This window comes from Maylandia zebra, linkage group LG12 (assembly GCF_041146795.1).
Source record: "Maylandia zebra isolate NMK-2024a linkage group LG12, Mzebra_GT3a, whole genome shotgun sequence".
NCBI lineage: Eukaryota > Metazoa > Chordata > Actinopteri > Cichliformes > Cichlidae > Maylandia > Maylandia zebra.
In genome coordinates, this window is record NC_135178.1 from 33,758,111 (window position 1) to 33,777,440 (window position 19,330).

At 40.3% G+C, this 19,330-nt stretch overlaps 1 protein-coding gene across 3 annotated transcripts in view; it reads right to left on the reverse strand.

Moving 5' to 3' along the window:
• Nucleotides 1-5,399: 5,399 nt before the first annotated feature.
• Nucleotides 5,400-19,330, reverse strand: part of LOC101472255 (metal transporter CNNM4) — a 52,486-nt gene continuing 38,555 nt past the window's right edge. The window contains exons 6-8 of one of the 3 annotated variants that reach the window (XM_004555770.6): nt 18,015-18,077; nt 12,460-12,638; nt 5,400-9,767 (exon numbers count right to left, since the gene is read on the reverse strand). In XM_004555770.6, coding sequence (XP_004555827.1) covers nt 9,510-9,767; nt 12,460-12,638; nt 18,015-18,077 — 500 coding nt within the window. In that variant the 3' untranslated portion in view covers nt 5,400-9,509. The other 2 variants (XM_004555771.6, XM_023152554.2) reach the window with 2 other exon arrangements.

Here is a 19,330-nt window from a genome sequence, read left to right on the forward strand (position 1 = left end):
TACAGATTGATCACCATGGGGGCAATTGCAGGGGTGTCACACAAAATGCTAAGAAACACAATCAAGGATTGTGTAGTTAAATGTATTTACATTGGCATAAAGTGGAGTTTCACTCATGTAAAATGATTAATTATTAAAGTAAATCTTTGTTTTTACATTTTTTTAGTTGCATTTTACTCTAACCAAAGTCTAACTTTGTTTGTGATGGAAAAAAATGATTTTTTGAGCGTTATTGTGGCTTCAACGAATGATCATTTAATTTCTTTCCAAGTCAGAAGAAAAAAACATGGTGACCAAGGGCTCTTTGGTTTTATTCTTCTCCTTGCGTTTCTACTCTTCCCCATTTATCACATCTACAGATGCAGATGTGATCAATCCAGACTTGTGCTTCTGAAAACTCTGAAAACTAGTTGGAATTATTGTAAAAATTATGCACCATATCCTAACCATTTAAATCCAACCATTCAAAACCAAGTGTATCATTTTTGAAATGCAGGTTTTTAAGACTTCTACATCCTCAGTTTGATTTCTTCCCCCTGAAAAAATTAAATTAAAAAAAATGCACAATGCATTTTAAATAATAAATGCCTGATGTAGTAAATACGATACAAATGTGAACTTCTTTATGCAATTTCAGATTTATTTATTTTTTGTATTAGATCAAAAGGTTCCAAAAATAGAATTTTCTTCCAATTGTTTCATGGTTCATGGCTAATAACTAATATTCAACATTGCTATCAATACATTTTTCAAAAAATGCCTCTCTGTGCAAAATGGGTTTAAAAACATAAACAACTGTGGGATACTGTTTGTCCGTGATTTGAACCGCGGGACAAATTGTGGCAGGATCAGCCTGATATTATTTGTATCCCGCTGTAACTTTACTGTATAAAGAGCAAACATCTCCAAAATGTCAGGAGTAGTTAGCCAAGAAGTGTTTGTGAACTAAAAATCAAGAATGTGGGATTCTGTTTGTTATTTGGAGAGCCCAGCGCTGCTCCCGACGAAGGGAAAACCAATTCTGCAGGGGAGACCTGCCTTGACACTTGTGCAGGTGAAGCCAAAGGGAAGATAAGCTTCACCATATTTTCTTGTCTTTGGCTTAGAATGAAGTTGGTTTGGAAACATATTTGGCGATGCTTCATATCCTGCTTTGCGTTTGCGTGCGAGCCCCGTCAAAAACCTGTCAATTATGCTAGCAGTGTCCAAGTATTCATTTTCTTTTTTTCTTTTTTTTCCCCCCATACTGCGCCCCTCCTGCAATGGCTCTGCGCCATTGCAGGAGCCCGCAAAATCTGTGAGTCAGTGGTAGGGTTGCCAACCGTCCCTTAAAATACGGAATCGTCCCGTATTTCGAAACAAAAGTACACGTCCCGTATTGAGCTAATAAGGGACGCACTTTGTCCCGTAATATAGTGAGAATCAAAAGTAGTCTATAAATGTTAATGGAATTAACGCTTTGTTTGAAAACATAATTCCCAGCCCCTCTCCTGCTTTGTGACCAATGAGCTGACAGCACACTTATGACAATTCGAGTATGACAATTCAGATTATCTCATTGGTCGAGGAAAGGTCGCTTACAGAGAAAATACCGGAAGACAACAGATGACCACAACAACAAGCATGGCCAACAGGGAAACAAACGCCGACACTGCGGTGCAAGTCTCGGATGACAGTACACCTAAAGCTGGGCAAACACTGTGCGATTTTCAAACTGCACGATTGACTCGCAGGGGTTAGAAGTTGGTAGGTCACGATGCAGGGTCTCACACTATACCGCCCGATGCTCTGATGCGACCTGAGAGCTCACACTGTGCCTCCATAAAATGAAGGTTATAACAGACAATCTGTCGCTCGCTCTCTCTGTCTTTCACTCACACAGACACACCACCACCATCAACTTTGCTAAATTGCTAATGAAAAACACTGATCAGGCAGCTGTGATTGAGCAGCAATGTAAATCCAACTGTTTTCACGGTTGTTGTGGTCGTGATAATTTTGTGATGCCACATCGAAAAGGCTCGGATGAGCTTTCCAAAGTTCTACAAGTTGTGCCTCCATGGCTTGTGTCCAGATCACACGCTGCACAGCTGTGCTGCTCCGTCTTTTTCACCGACGTTTACGTGTTTGCGCGTGCGCAGTGTGAGCGGCTGCGGTGACACCCTCACGAGCGATTGATGATCGGGAGCTGGTCGTGAGGTGTTAATCGCTTCTCGTTACCCCACGTATACTACACGACGCACGATGAAGGCCAAAATCGGTCTGATCACCAAATCCGTCGCACGACTCAGAAATCGTCTCAAAATGGGCCAAAAATCGCAGTGTGAGCCCAGCGTTAGAGCAGCAATGTTTGTTCGCTCAGAGAAAGAAAAATAGGCTGCAAAAGCACAGGGAGGAATGGGAAAAGGAAAACACCTGGCTGGAAAAAGTTAATATGGGCATGTGCAGTGAATATCAGCGCTATGTGGCCAGAAGTGTGATAATATAACTTATTTTGTGTAATAAACATCTGTAAGGATAGATGATTACAACAAATAGATGACTAATACATAAAAGTAATACATAGATGAATAATGATGATGAGTTATGATGCGTAATCATGGGAACAAGCGGGTTTACAAACAGGAGCAGCTGATTAGCATTAGAAAAGCTGAAATAATACCTCAACTGAAGCCAATTGTACTAAATGCACTATATGTGCACAGTTACAAGAATATTTTTCTTTCTATTGTTTTCTATTAATTTATATAATTTTAAGTTAAGCAGGACAGAGTTCTTTTAAAGAAAGATTTACTTATATTCTCAAAAGTTAAGCATGACAGGCTTCTGTTTAAGAAGGAGACCTGTTTTACTGTGTTAATGTTGTCATTTTGAGCTAAAAATAAATGACTAAATGATCATTTGTTTCCCATGTGTTCATATCACAAAGAATATGCATCTGCTTAAATCAACTTCAAGTCAAATGGTTAAAAAAATAATTTCACACACAAAAAAAGAGCTACCACACTGGGAAGCATAGCTGGACTGGCCATCGGGCATACCGGGCATTTGCCCGGTGGGCCGCTGGCGATTTTTTGTTTTTATGGGCCGATGGATTTTTTTTATTTTATTTTATTTTTTTAGGAAGGGTATATATAATGAAAGGCGTTGGATTGGCCAATTGGTCATGATCGACTCTGGGCTGGACCAATTACAGCCGAGGAGGCTGGATGCACCCGCCCCCTTGTTTAGCAATCACGTGATTTTCGCGCATTGCATGCCGGGAACTCGTGGCAAAACAATCCAAGTACCGCATCAAATGCAAACATTTGCAGCACCGCAAAACGTTCATTCTCCGGTTCCAATACCTTCTTTTTTTTTCTTTGCCGCACAAAAAAGGAATGTACAAAACAAAAGGAGAACAATGCCGGTCCGTACAAAGACAGACTCGACGAAAAGACAAAGAAAAGATACGAGGACAAAATCAAAGGAGTGAAAGAGTGGACAAAAGACGTCAGCGTGCTGCCCAACTTTCACCACGCTCAGATTTATAATTATACGGTTCTTGGAGTGAGTGCATACACTCATGAAGTTTAGTAACTTCAGGTCACTGCAACAAGCCCAGGTACAGTTTACCGACGGATGGGTACAGGACCTTGAAACACCGTGTAGAACGAAAGACTTGTACATATCATAAGTTTACCAGTCTCACAAATCGTCTTCATAAATACACATTCATTAACAGTTTATTAATAGGACCTTTGAGCTCAACGGTAATTAATTAGTAGTGGAAATAATTTCTGGTAGTGTAACAGTGTTTATGTGGTATTATTCCACTTGCCACAAATATCAGTGTAATGGGGAAACAGCGCCCCCCCCTCTCGGTGTGGCTGGCTGCAGTAATCGCTGCCAGTCTGCCGTAGCCATACGAGAGGTGAGTTGTATTGTTCCGCACACAATATAGCTAAGTAGTACAGACACATAAAACATGTTTGATTAGCTGAAGAGCACCGAGTGTAATAAGTGCTTAGTGGACACATGTCCAACACCAGTTTTATGTACTTTTCATTTGTTTATTAATGTGTGAAACTGTATGCTAAAGCAGAATGCTAATGAGATGTTCTGCCGTAGTGTGCTGTGCGGAGTGGTGTGTGGCGAGCCTGTGCACTGATAATACACCGTTGTTTCCATTCAGGTACATCATTTGTTGTTGCTGTTATTTTATTGTATATTAGAAATTGTAATATTGCTGCAGTAATCGCTGCCAGTCTGCCGTAGCCATACGAGGGTGTGCTGTGCGGAGTGGTGTATGGCGAGCCTGTGCACTGATAATACACCATTGTTTCCATTCAGGAAATAAAGTGGCAACGATCGATCAGAGACTCCTTGTCTTTTTAAAAACACTACACAACGCAGAGTCAAGGAGTCTGTTTGGGCCGAACTGTTGCAGCGGGATGAAGCAGAAACCGGTTACAGTAGCATTACAGAAATGTAGCAGTGACAATAATATTGTATGTTGTAATCGCAATGGACAATTAGTGATACAAAACAACTGTTATATCTTGTGAATAAAAGTATATGGTTTTGTCAGTGTACCATGGTTATAACAGAAGCGAAACGCAATATTGTGTCAGGACAATTCACTATTTATGCACAATAAACAAAGGAGCATAGCGTGACAATTTCTGTTCAGCGCCAGACTTGCTTGTAATCTATATCACCAATTATGTTAAGAAAAATGACGTATTAACTACTACAAAACTCTGACCTTTGTGGGAATGCTTGGATCAGACTAACATGTGAGCTGGAGTGTTCTGAGATGTTATATTTGGTATATCCAGACCATCCGTCGGCTCTTACTTCGGAAACATGGCTTAAAAATTTTCACTTCAACGACATAATCCGATAAAAAAAAAAAAACGATCTCTTTACCCGTCGGCTTCCCGTGGCTGTCATGCGACCGGCTATTGCAGTTAATAATACAACAGCTTCTTGCCATTTTTTGGGTTTCTTTTTATCGCTGTGTAACTGAGTTCAATTGAAAGCCTGCGTGCGCTAGTACCTCTTGCCACAAGTTCCCAGAATCCTTTGCGGTTTTATCCCTGAATGACGTCACATTTCAATCTTTATCCTGGTGGGCCGGTCTCTAGTCAAAATGCCCGGGCCGATTTTTTGTCCCAGTCCAGCCTTGCTGGGAAGGGTGAAGACAACTGGGTTGCCCGGCCCTGGCCACGAGGTGTCCCTTATTTATTTTTCAGGGAGTTGGCAACCCTAGTCAGTGGTGAAAAATTAGATTTGCATTAAATATATTTATAGCTTTAAACAGTATAGAGGACTAAAAAGCGTAGTATTGTATGTGTCCATTATTGGGGAAAAAAATGTCAGATCAGCCCCAGAAACAAAACAAGGCAATCACAAAGCTCTGTAGAGAAATATATCTCAGGTTTATTAATAACTTTCTTCATTTTCAAAACTCATTAAGACAGAAATTATAAAACAGTATTTACACCTTGTGTCTATTTATATTTAAGTTAAAGCATGCCAGAGAGAATGAAGGACAATCAGTATTTTTTCCCAAATGCCAGTCGCTCCATTTGCTCTGTTCCCAAATTTAACTCGAGACAAAAAAATAAAAAATAAAAAAAATAAAAAAAAATTATTACCACAATCACTAACAGTGTTCTGAGGTACAAAAAAAGAAAACACCCCCCCCCACACACACACATTATATAGGCACTGACAAACACATTCACGTGCACCATAATAAACCCAAACCCAGAACAATTTAAAGCAGGGGTTGTGGGATGGGGGGCCACTCCAACATGAACATGGAAAAAAATACAGTCCTTTGAAATAGGAGTGTGTGTTTGCGTGTGTCTCTGTGGTGTTTAAGTAAAAAAAACAAGGAAGAAAAAGGAAAAACAGGAATGAACACACAAAAAAGTACAGTCATTAAAAAGTAGTGAAGCCAACACAGCAGTGAGAAAGTCCTTTAGCTTCTGTGTGGACAGGGGAGTGAAATTATTGCAGTCACTTGATGAAGTCAGTGATAATATGATTATGAAATTTGGGTTACCAGCAGCATTGTGACACAACTGTGTGTTGTGTGCTGCTTCTGTTTTTAGACCACAAAAACCATGGACTCTTTGAATCTTTGTCACTTGCAAAATTCTTACTTTTTGCCTAAAAGACAAGAAATACAAACATTTCTTGGAAACGGAGTAAAACATGAGCACATGAAGCTAATGCAGATTCAAAAGTAGAACTAGTGTTTACTCACTGGGGCTTGTCATTAAAGCGTTGGAGAGGCTGCTGGTTTTCTTTCAATATTTGATTTAAATTGGTGTCAACTAACCTGGATAGTTGATTGATGAATAATTAAATAGATGACTTCAGTTACCATTTATTGACAATCCTTCCCATTAGCGTTATCTAGTGGCATTTTAAGTGTGAAAAAGAGATGAAAAATCTCATTCAAGCAGCACTTTTTTTCCTTCTAAATATATTTCCATGTGCTCAAATACATTCACAGCCTGCTTGAAATGCATTTCCCCAAAACTGTTTAGCTGCAATATTTGCACAGAAGATGCCAGCCAACAGCCACAGCCTCTTTATAAGCAGCATCAGTGCTGTACTTTAGTCTTTGGTAGGCAGTAACATGCAATTAAACCTGCCAAATAAATGATTCAAATATACAAGTCACACTCACAAAGCACCTGGTTTGGTGCAAAAAGTTGTAGGTTTGCCAACTGAGACATAAAATGCATCATCTAACATTGAAATGTTAGAGGATCACTTTTGTATTTGGTGAAAGAAATAAAATAATAATAATTTGTGAAACAACATTAAGTCAACTACATGTAACTACGTCAAAAATGTTTATTTTCTAAAGACACTAAAATTCTAATCATGTGTTGCACTTGCTGAAGTTTTGGAAATTTACTGACCTCTCTGGCCTTTCCCACCACTGCTGAAACTCATTTTCATTGACATCTCACTTCAACAAGATAGGAAATTCCACAATAACGGAAATGCTTTTGGTTTCAGATTTCCTCATCCAGAAAACAAGTAGTAGTAGATGTAGTAATACTAATTTCTTCAAATTTCAAAATCATTTTTGCTGCTGGGTGTTATGTTAATGCTCCCGATCTCAAAAACCGCAACAATAAAAGGAAAAATCAATTTTTTTAACACCAGCTTGTGATCATCTTTCCTTTCGCTTGCTTCGTATCATACTCCTGGTGTCCTGCATATCCCAGAAGACTTGGTCACATCTTTTAGAGCAAAGCTGGAAACTTGTTGCTTGTAAAAAAATCTTTGCTACTCAAAGATGACAGAAAAAGTAAAGGCGGTGCAACCATAAACTTTATATCATCTTCATCTTCAATGAAGTTGTGCATTTATTTTTACTGTTGACAACTGGAGGAACTGCGAGCCCAAGGACTGCCAACCTGTTTATCAAAAGACAGCCATGAGCTAATGCATTCACAATTTTACTCTAATTGGGACCTTGTTTTACTAAACAAACATCAAATTATACTAAATAAAAAACTTGCAATTCAGACTGCAAACTCAAAAGGAACCTTTTTGCTGTGGTCTTAAAGTAGATTTATTTCCTCATAAACTTTTATATAATTATATTTTCTTTGCAACCAGAGAAGTCACCCCTGCTGGCCATTAGAAAGAACACAGGATTAAGGCACTTCCACATTGGGCTTATGTTTCAAACCTAAAGGCTATGACCATCTTTTAAGTATAGCCTAATAAAAAGTACCAAAAAGTGAACATCTGTTACATGTAGTTGTTAGTGTGTAAATAAAATTCTACAACGGGTGTCTTAAAAGCAGCAGAGTATCACAAAATAAAGAAATACCCACGAAACACGGTTGTGCTCCTGTTAGAGTTCAGGGAAAGAAAAATCCACCAGAAAACAGATTTTCAGATTCTTCTTTAAGACGTTGTCTGAGCGTACAGTAAAATATAACTGGTAAAATATAACCAAAAAACACACAAACAAACAAAAAAACCGGACAGAATGTGGCTAATGTTGCATTTGGAGACACAAATACAAAAACTATGTTAGAGTGACCCCCTTTTCCTACATTAAAAACAAAAAGCAAACCCGAACATAATCACTGAATGGAAAGAAACATTTTAACATGTAAAATCTCCCAAAACGGTGAAATAAAATTGCATTTTCTCCCCTTCAAATCAACAGGAATATATACACGCATACACAGACATTAAACTCAATAAATAAACTCTCAGATTTCTTAAAGTATTTTCCAGTCAGGAGGTGATCAAGCTTCTCACTTTTGGTTTCTGCTCCCAACAAGTCAGATGATGGCCAGCTTTGGTCTCGTACACGCAAACTCACGCACAGACACAGACTACCCATCGTCTTTAGAAACAAAACAAAACAAAAAAACCCAAAAAAAAGTAGGAAAGGATTCTTTGCTCTCGAACGCCTTCGTCTCTGCAACCCATCTAGAAACTCCACGTCTGTCCTCAGAGGAACAGAATTAAAGGTGACACAGATATGGCATTTGGAGAGCAGGGCAGCCACAGTTAACGTACCCTACATATTTAATTTAACACATTCAAAATATTCATGTTGATTGTCTTGTTCACAATACAGACTGGTGGTCTATCAGCGGCAAATCTCTTAACAACTCTGGGATAAAGGCTCTGGGCTACCAGCTGTTTCTATGCAGGAAACAAGGAAGAGAAAATATATCTCTATAGATAGAAATCCACCCCATCCCCATCCTCATTTAACCACAATATCTCCCCAATAAATATCTCACTATAAATTTCTATGGTACACGTATTACTTTGTGTGAACTCCGCAGACATGCTCGGGTTGTCTTTGTCCTCTAGCTGTATGGAGGAGGGGGATGCAGGTTGCTACACATGCGGCGATGGGCTGGTTTGGGGCTTTCGACCACACTTGCTTTTACGTACATCCGGAAATGAGGAGGAGGGCGGAGTCTCCCTGAGTCTCTGATTAGGGACAGTGATTTAGAAGCAACGCACACTCTTTCTCACACACACTACACCACACACACTTAAATAATCGGTAACACCTCTGAACGAGAAATGGAGGAGCTTTCTGGTCCAGACAAACAGGTCCTTCAGATCAAGAGGCATGTGCAAACACTGACGCGATACTAGTTCCATCGATCGGTAGAGGTGTGGAGACTTTGGTATGTGTGTGTACACCGATGAGCCCAAACATTATGGCCGTAAATATCCTGTTCATCCTTTAAGCACAGTCAAAATGTTTTGGCTCATCAGTGTGTGTTTGCTCTGTGTGTGTGCACGATTGTGTGTGTGTGTGTTTAATCTTTGCATATTTACACAGTATGAACGTGGCTTGACTCTTTGGGCCTCATCAGCTTGTGCCTGCATTCCCACTCACACAAACACGCACACTCACACACAATCCTCCCCTCCTCGGCATACAACCGGGCGTAGTAGTGCACGTGGGCCAATGTAGGAGTATGGAGGGCTGGTACCAGTGGAGGCTGTCAGATTCTGTTCTCCACCTGGCTGTGGTGGTTGCCTGTGTGTGGCGAGTTCTGCTCATTGAGGAGGAGAAGCGTCGTCTCGTCCGGGCCGTTCTCCGTAGGGGTGGAGTCTGCTCCCAGGTCCGTAATGGTGGTGTTACCGATGGTGGTGGGAGGCGTCTGATCCATACGAATAGTGTTGTGGCTGCTCTCGGGGGACTGCGGCGTGCTGTCCAGGCGAGATGCCATCAGGCCGTTCTGGTACTGAGCTCGTGTGATCTGAAAAAATGAGGGATAATGAGAATAGTTATCATTCTTAATATGTTAGCAAAGACCTGCACAGTTGTATTTCTATCAGTTACTGAGTAGGGCAGCACGGTGGCACGGTGGTTAGCACTGTTGCCGCACAGCAAGAAGGTCCTGAGTTCAATTCCACCATCAGGCCGGGGTCTTTCTGTGTGGAGTTTGCATGTTCTCCCCGTGTTTGCGTGGGTTCTCTCCGGGTACTCCGGCTTCCTCCCACCGTCCAAAGACATGCAACTTGTGGGGATAGGTTAATTGGATAATCCAAATTGCCACTAGGTGTGAATGTGCGAGTGAATGTGAGTGTGAATGGTTGTCTGTCCCTGTGTGTTGGCCCTGCGACAGACTGGCGACCCGTCCAGGGTGTACCCTGCCTCTCGCCCTATGACAGCTGGGATAGGCTCCAGCGCCCCCCGCGACCCTGAAAAGGATAAGCGGAAGCGAATGGATGGATGGATGGACAGTTACTGAGTACTTTTAAAACTGCATGCCAACAGAACTTTTCAGAACTGTATGTCCTGGAAATTTCAATTTTAAAGACCAAAGGTGTGCCTGCATTTTAAACAGAATTTCTGTCTGACTTTACGAGAAATTGGATAACGTCACTGTGATGTCTAACTGGATCAATGTAAGGATAGTGCACGTAACTGTGTGATTTGTCCAGGAAACTCTGTACTTCTTTACTGACAAAGAGGCTAAAGTGAATCATTCCCTTTGTTTGCTGCGTGTGATGAAAAGTTTTTTCCTGACGCTGCAAGGAAATGTATGTTTCTGGTCAGTCCATCTGTTAGACTTTTTCCCTATCACTATATTGATTGTGGGACATCACCACAGCACTGCCATCGTTCACCACACTTGCTGGAGTCTTCTGCAAAGAAAGCTGCACTCTCAAATCCATCTGTATCAACTGGGAATCTCTGAACTCCATTGAAATGCTGGTAAAGACCCACACAATCAGGCATTTGTGTCAGTTGCACCAGGTAATCAGAACTGAGAGGAGCATGAGAAGTAAAAGTAGTAAAAAACGACACCAAAGACACCATTCCAGCAGCTGTGATGTCACTTCTTGCATGCACATCTGTTTGTGAAGGCAATAATGGCGAGTGTAAATCAAGTGCAATGCTTCGCTGATAGGTCAAAGCCTTATTTTTATTTTAAATGCCACCTGATATAAAAATCAGAACTATTTTTAGCACTTGTTCCCAGAGCTCCTATACTTTTGAGAACTTCATAGACCCATGTCTACATATTGTAGCTGTTTACCGTCACCAGTGTCACAAATCTCCAGAAAAACTGGTAACATAAGCTCATTTCATTCACTGTATTGGTGTAGGTCCTTTAGCTTGGTCTGTTCTGCAGAGAAGAAAATATTTATGATATATTTCTTTGCAGTGATGTGAAACCAACCGTTAAAAGTGTCCACTGCGGTTACGGTCTTTGCTTCTAATATATGATTTTGATGCATTTCTTCCTCTTCAACCCCTTTTCCCGTTCAGCAAGCTTTTCACCCAGTAAGAATGATAACAATTCATAGTCTAAGGAGCTTGGAAAGAAAATCGCCTGGAATTCTTTAAGTTGCTTGAAAACGTTTCACCTCTCATCCGAGAAGCTTCTTCAGTTCTAGGGTCAAATGGTGGAGAGTCCCAGATTTAAGCTCTGTGGGAGTGACCCACCGAGAGATACAATGGACCCCCTAATGATCCTCTAACTAATCACATGAGCCAAGGTGTGAAAATGGGCGTGGGTCACAATCAGCCAGGGTTTCAGGTGAGCTCATTGTGAAAACTGGCCCCACCCCATCACGTGATTTCCTGAGGTCAGATGGTCCAGGATGTGAGTGGGCGTTAAGGTGTCTGGGAAGGGATCTCAAAACTGGATTATAGATGGCAGAGAGTTGGTGTCGTAAACCCCCGCCTCTGTTCAAAGATGGTCGCTCACAGTGGACATAAATGGCTTCTTTCACTCCTCTTTCAAACCATCTGTCTTCTCTGTCCAAAATGTGAACACTGGCATCCTCGAAAGAGTGACCTTTGTCCTTTAGATGCAGATGGACTGCCGAGTCTTGTCCCGTGGAGGTGGCTCTTCTATGTTGTGCCATACGTTTATGAAGTGGCTGTTTGGTCTCTCCAATGTAGAGGTCTGGGCATTCCTCACTGCACTGTACAGCATACACCACATTGTTAAGTTTGTGTTTAAGAGTTTTGGGACTCTCCACCATTTGACCCTAGAACTGAAGAAGCTTCTCGGATGAGAGGTGAAACGTCTTCAAGCAACTCAAAGAAGTCCACACGCTTTTCTTCCCAAGCTCCTTAGATTACGATGACCCGGATGACTGAGAACCTTCACAGAGATAAATATTCATAGCACCATCATGTTCTGAAGCTACTGCATTGGTTGAATGACCACTATTTAGATAGCCAAAGATAGTAACCAACACAGGACCATAAATCCTGCATGAACTTTGGAAAGGCTTGTTCAAACCCACTCCACCCACTCCCCATGAACTGGTTAAAAAGTTAAAAATGGAATTCTAAAACATAATTTAGACTCTGGTCCTTATGGCGGAAAGACTTCCCCTAAAGGTTTCTAGTCCCTGGAGAAAGATTATGTGGTGACAAAAGGCCTTGATTGTTAATTTGGAGGTAAGAAAAAAAAAACAAAAAACAACCTTGGCAAACTGTAGGTCAGTGAGGGCTCGGACGTAGAAGTCTGGTATGTACTGCTGCATGGGGATGCTGTTGTTGAGCTGACTGTTGCTGCCGCTGACCGAAAGTGACTCCATCCGGTCGGCTCCGCTCATCGAGGCTGTTCGGTTCAAGCCGCTGATATGGGATGGTGAACGAAACTCTGCAAACACCCACACACATGCAGGAAAGGTTAATAGCACCAGGTCCTGTTACGCATTTAAAGACAGGGTTGTGTGATAAACACCTATCGGGCCAACCATGCCGTTGGTTGGGCTTGATGTTACTGTTTCAAAGCCTTTGATGGTGGAGACCTCAGAGGCACAAGATGCAGTGTAGCTTCAAATGCAGGTTAATATAAAGAATAATTAACGAGTGAGAGTGATTACTGACACACAATGTGTAATGGATGCACAGCAATAGCAGCAGTAACACCTAAACAGAAATAAAGTTAAACCTATGAAAGTAAAGGAGAAAAAAGGTAGTTAATATTTAGGTATTTAATCCACTCTAAGCACCGAAGCAAAGACGTGCATCCTGCTGTGGTCAAAGCCAACAACATCTAAAAGTTTTCCAAGAGCACCATCAAACTTATTAAGGACTTATTAAGAGAGCTGAAAGCAATATTTGACGCTGTAATCTGTTAAACATAAGTGTGAGTCAATGTTTAAATATGTGTCACATTTTCAAGTGATAACTCACAACAAACTGCTGAAAACCTCAAATTTTACTGTTCACTGGTTAGTCAACAATTGTAAAACTTTCCAGGTGGAAATTCCCTGGACAAAACTTTCCTACATTCAATTTTTGATAGAAGAAAGGTTTCTGTGTTTAGAATAATTAATATTTCTGTGTGACATATTAAAAAAAATGACTGGACTTCTTTAATTTTGTTGAAGACAGTTCATCCAAGAAGCTTCTTCAGTTCTAAGAGCAACTGGTTGAGAGTCACAGAAATTTAAGTCCTATTGAAAAATGTAAAAGATTTGACTTAGAATGAAATAAAACTGAGAAAAACATAAAATACTCCCAGTCAGAGCTAATCAATAATAAACTAATGGATTAAATGACACATTATTTCAACTCAAGAGCATATGACGTATAGAGTTACATACAATAACCTCCACGGAACTCTATAAAGTGACACATAATAACAATCATAATGTAACCAGTACAGCTTAGCCATTAGTTCAGCTCATTTTAGCTCTAGATGGCCATAACATGCAGCATGCACCTCCCACTTCCCTCAGACTTGTTATGTTCACCCTCTGCTCACTCATAGTGTAATCACAATGATGACATTCACGGACGTCATCCAGCTGATGATACTCCTGGATGTGTCACACACGCGCTTCACACGCAAGCTCATTACCAGATGTGTGTTATTACCAGTTGGCGTGAGTCTTCCAGTAGGGGGCCTCAGTGAGTCATAGGAAACGGTTTTACCTAGACATGTCAAGTGTGTTAGCTTTCAAGAAATTGAGCTCTAAAGTTAATCCTGGTTGTCTATGGCTACTTTTTAAGTTAGTGGTTAGATGTCACTTCATCAGGAAACAATAATTGTCTAAAATAATCATTTTAAGATCCAGTAGGGAACCTTTCTTTAGTTGTATCCTGTCAACTTATTATGCAGCCACAACTGAAAACGACACTCAACCACTCACAAGTTAGCACCCTATTTAATTTCAAATCTTTCTTTACATATAAAAGTACCTTATAAAAAAAAAAGACATTATCCCATTGATCTGTGAGAATTATGAATTCTCAACTTGCATCATCTTAGTTCTGTGAAACTGTCATGTAACAATGAAGGAGTGGATCTGATTATCTCAAGGGAGAGGAATGATAAAGCATATCCGGCTTTATTGTCTAATTTTTCCTAAATACATCATGATGGTTTTTTTCTTAATGTATAAAATTGCACTTGAAAATGAAACAGGAAGCTCATAAGGAAAGTGTTTAATGAGGTCATAAGTTTCTCCCCCATACATATGCTCTCTGCTAGCTAAAAACGCAAGTGCTAAAGATAGCGATACCCCGGCCCTCCCTGGAAAGACACAATTGAAAGCCTAAATGGGAAAAGTATGAACCAATCATGCTGTTTGCCTAGCACATACATAGTTTTACAACCATTTCAGAGGTGTGGGGACAGGGATAGCTCTCTACTCATTATTACTCATTTAATGACATAAGTAAGTGTCATTTTTAACCTTTTTCTTGACTTACTGTGTTCAAAATGTGCTCAGTGGTAGGATGAACAGAGCCACTCTTTAGTCTGGATTGAGTTATTAATGATGCTTTGATGTTATAAAACTGTGCCCACGTGTACTAAAAACATAAAAGTTTTAAACCTTATTGTGAGATCTGGGCCCGTATCCCTAAAGATTCTGAGAATCCTCTCAGAGAGCTCCTAACTTAACCTAAAAATTCCTTGCCAGGAGTTTTAGCTTAGAAGTGATTCCAGAACATTTTCAGTGAACTCTGAGCAAGGAATGGATGGAAAATCCTATCTTAGTGAGGAGGTGTGGTTGACCCCGTTGCTAGGTATGAGTCATCATTTCAAAAGCCGTGATTGGTTGATCCTACAAGTTTGATGGAAATGAGCTTTTGGTGATAATGAGCAAAGGATGTACCCTCAAATCAATAAACATATTATATACTCTAATCTTATGCTGACTGTAATTGTAAATAATATTTCACATTCAAGAAAATATCTGGAAAATGAATAGTAAGCTGTAGGGGTTATAGCCATTAGAATCTAAAATATGTGAAAACAAACTCATTACACCCTGTTCAAATAATGATTCGTGTCTTATTTGCTCATATAAATATCCTAGCTGGCATATTTTGTACTTTCACTCCCATATGGACCCCGTTGAAAACAAGATGGCCTATCTCAAGGGGCTGTCCTTAATGAAGTGGAAATCACAACGTTACAAGTCCAGTGTGGTCTTAACGAGGGTAACATGGCTCAGCTTTTAGCAATGTCTGTGATTGCAGACCCAAGTCATCACTGCTGCATTGTTGCATTTTCCCGGTTGCCAAATACCTCGGGGTTGGGATTACTTTCGTCTCCGGTGTAATAGCGTTGTGGCGTCGAGTTGGTGAAGTAATTGCATCTCTAAGGAGATCCACCACAAACATGATTCCTGCACGATCCAATCTGTAGCATCTCAATAATTCCCTGTCATCCAGTGTTTGCAGGACATCACTCCTGCCTCTTCTGTTGGCCATTTTGTGCAGCTGCTTAGGGGAACTCCTAAGCCACTAAAAGTCCTCTTCCCTGCTCTTAGCAGATCTTGCCTTAGGAGCCCTTTTAAGCGCTAGGAATCTTGAGGAATAGCTTTTATATTAACTGGGATTGTCGTGTCACTTTTAGGGGAAATTCTAAGAAAACGTCATGACTCTGAGAATTTTCTTAGAATTTGGCCGCTAGGAGCCACTTTTTGCACAAAGATTCTTTAGGGATACGGGCCCTGGTCACTGTGTCAAACCCCCCAAAAAGTCTCCTACTGGATCTTTGAGAACAAAACTCTGAAAATTTTAAAAGAACTACCCTCTACCTGTGAAGTAGTGCTCGCACAGTGAATCGGTGCTTTTAACAGTAAGGCAGACAAGTGATTGGACCAAATTCTAAATAACAATCACCATACACCCATTTTAATTTTTTTTTCTTACTGTGCTTTAAAAACACTACAGTCTATTACAGCTATTAATATTCTTTAGTCGATTTGAAACGAGTGTTTTCGTGACATCGTCAGGTCAAGGACAACAAAAAGAGCTGAATTAAAAGGCTCACATGCTGCTTCTTAATAGCTCCACATTCTCCATTGAAAACAGTACGTCCAGATGAAGAGAATCGATCTTTTGGGAGCTCGTTGTGTTTTTCTTTTTTAAATTGCATTAGCAGTTATACTTAAAAACTCATGCGATGCCAACAGAAGACAACCCATCTGAAGCTATCAGGAGCAGTGTGCAAAGAGCAGACAGCTTAATCCCCGAGGGGATTCATGTCCCTTCTGTGCATCTCATGATGTTGTCCCGTCCTTCTGAGTTTTATTTTAGATATGCCACGTGATCGTGTTATTCCCCCCGCATTCCCTCCCAGTTTAAGATGTGTGCTGACATTCTGGTTGATAAACTCTTTGATCAACTTTCATTATTTCAAAAAATTCGACAGACGCCAGTTTCACACTTGCATCGCCTCGGTGCTACTATGAATCAACGAATGTGCAAAATTAGCTTACTGTACAGACCAAAATCATTTTTTTTCTCTAACCACCAAGTCACAATATTCCACATCTCCATCATCCGTCTTCAAGTCTCTCCAATCTAGTTTAAAACACTCTAAACATACTTTACATGGATAACAGCCTAAAGCAAACTATCCAAAAACGTTTTTGAAAACACCCTTAAAGACACTTTTGAGACTAATAAAAGGCAATTTGGGATTATTTTACACTTCATATAATTGAAATAACTGATGCTGCTTTTTGAAAGCAGAGCCTATTCAAATATTTAGGGGTTAAAAACGAGCTATGGCTAATATTTGGTGTAGAGGTTGTCAAAAGGTAAGTTATTGCCATTTTGGTTACACATGTGACTGTGACTAAACAAAGCTATGAGTACTAAAAAAAATCTTTTTTTTCTTTTAAATGAATGCATAACACTCTAGAAATACTGGCAGTCGCTCGTGCTGTCCCTTAGCCTCCGAGCAGATTCACCTATGATAATATATGTGAAAATCCAAGATGACTTCCTCGGTTAATGCATTCCCAAGATTACCAGAAAACCTGACTTTTGACTGGGGCATCGAGTTCACTGGGTTTCAATCAATTTAAAAATCCTACTTTGCCTCATTCTCGAGTTCACAAAGTGGGCTGTGGTAACAACACAAACCAACACCGTTCAGGCTGAGAGAGAAAAAAATAAAAAGATTTAACGGATTTTTACAAATAAGTTAATTTAAACAGAGATTAAGTTGTTTATAATGAAGTAAATTTAACTTAATGCTGGCCTACATTAAGAAAACACTGATTTATCATCTTCTTCTTTCCTCCTGCTCATTTACTGCCCAAAATTGTAACAATAAAATACAGATGTAGTTTGATCTGAGGTTGCTTTGGTTGATCAAAGAGTTTCTTTGCCAAAAAGTAGCCGTTAACCTCTAAATCTTTGCTCTCCTTAAAGGGCAAATCCGCCTTGAATCACACAGAGAAGAAAGCTAACGCTGTACTTCTGATCTGTGGGCTGAAACCTCAACGTGCTGCACCTTTGGGCAATCAAATGGTGATGTGAGGACAGGTGAGGACTGAGCAAAAATTACAGGACTGTATATAAAAGTCTTATCTGTGATCTATTATTTAAACCCACAAAGAGCACTGCCATGAGAATTTCTCTTCTCTTAGTGATCCGGCATCAATTCGCCCAACATGTACAACAGAGTCAAAGCTAGTGCCCCCCTCTACTCAAGCTCTACCCATCCACCCAGTACCCATGTGTCCTTTGTGTTAAAGGACCCAGACATGCCGGCGTTTACCTGGCAACCGAGAGAACAGAGAAAACCTCTTAAAGGAGAGGCGACGAGGACGATGTGCAGCCACTGGGAGAGGAGAGAAGGAAGGAAAGAAGGATAGAGGAGGTAATATTGATGAGGAGAGACAGAGGGGGCAGAGGAATGAAGGCGAGGGAGGGACAGTCAGTGAGAGACAGATCTGCTTCCAGTCTGGACAAGGACATGCAAAACCGGGAGAAACTCTGCTCCACTGAAAGAATCACCACACGTCGGGTTACACCGTTTGAAGGTGAAGTGAAATTTTCAGGTTCTCGTTACTCAGCTTCTTCTGAAAGTCTGATTGATCAGAAATTTGATGAAATGAGTGACAGAAGATGACAAAGGAAAATAAGAAAATACAAGTATTTCACATGTTTCACCATCTGAGGCAATCGAGAGAGTAAACCACTTATTCTGAATATGGAACTGAAAGGAAATACAGAAGAGAAATCAGATTATTTATGTCAGATTAGATGCTGATTCATTGTGATTTAAATTGTGATTTAATGTGGCAATGTTAGACACACGGAAACTCAATCACTGCTCTGGGGTTTTCACAGCCTACACTATGTGGATGCTTCTGAGTATTTCACTCTCAGCTGTAAGTGGTATTACCAAAATAGAAGATAAAGGAACCACAGCAAATCAGCCACAAAGTGGCAGACCACATGACACTGCGGCGCAGCATTAGTGTGTACGTGCTACTGGTCTGCTGACTCAATAACCACACAGTTCCCATCTTTCTCTGGTATTAACATCAGCACAAAAGCTGTACAGTCAGTCAGTGGCTGAGCACTTCCTATAGGTGTAATGTTTAGGTAGCCTTTAGCTTTTGTCCATACAGTCTCCGTGCAATGGCGAGCAGACAGAATTGGAGCTTAACTTTTATTCACATGCCAATTTGAGCACCAAAAAGCTTTTATCTATTAGAATCAGTTAGGGTACGGTCAACTTGAAAATCTTATGTCAGATCATCAGATCAGAACTAATGAATACAACATTTGAAAACAGTGTTTATTTTTATTTTATAGAGCTTCTTAATAATACTAAGTACTAAATAATAAAACATTGTAAATCTAACCCGGCATTAATTTGGTGCTCACATTTGACACTTTTCAGTAATCAATAGCTGTCAATACTTTTGAGCGTCATGATAAATATACTCAAATTCAAAACATGACGAAAAATAATCAAGGCTATGGTTTTTGCAGGATACAGGGAGGAGGTAGAGCTTTGAAGGGGTGTTCTGGTCCAATATTTTCATAATGCCAGTGTGTGTTCATGTGTGTGCATATGATGAT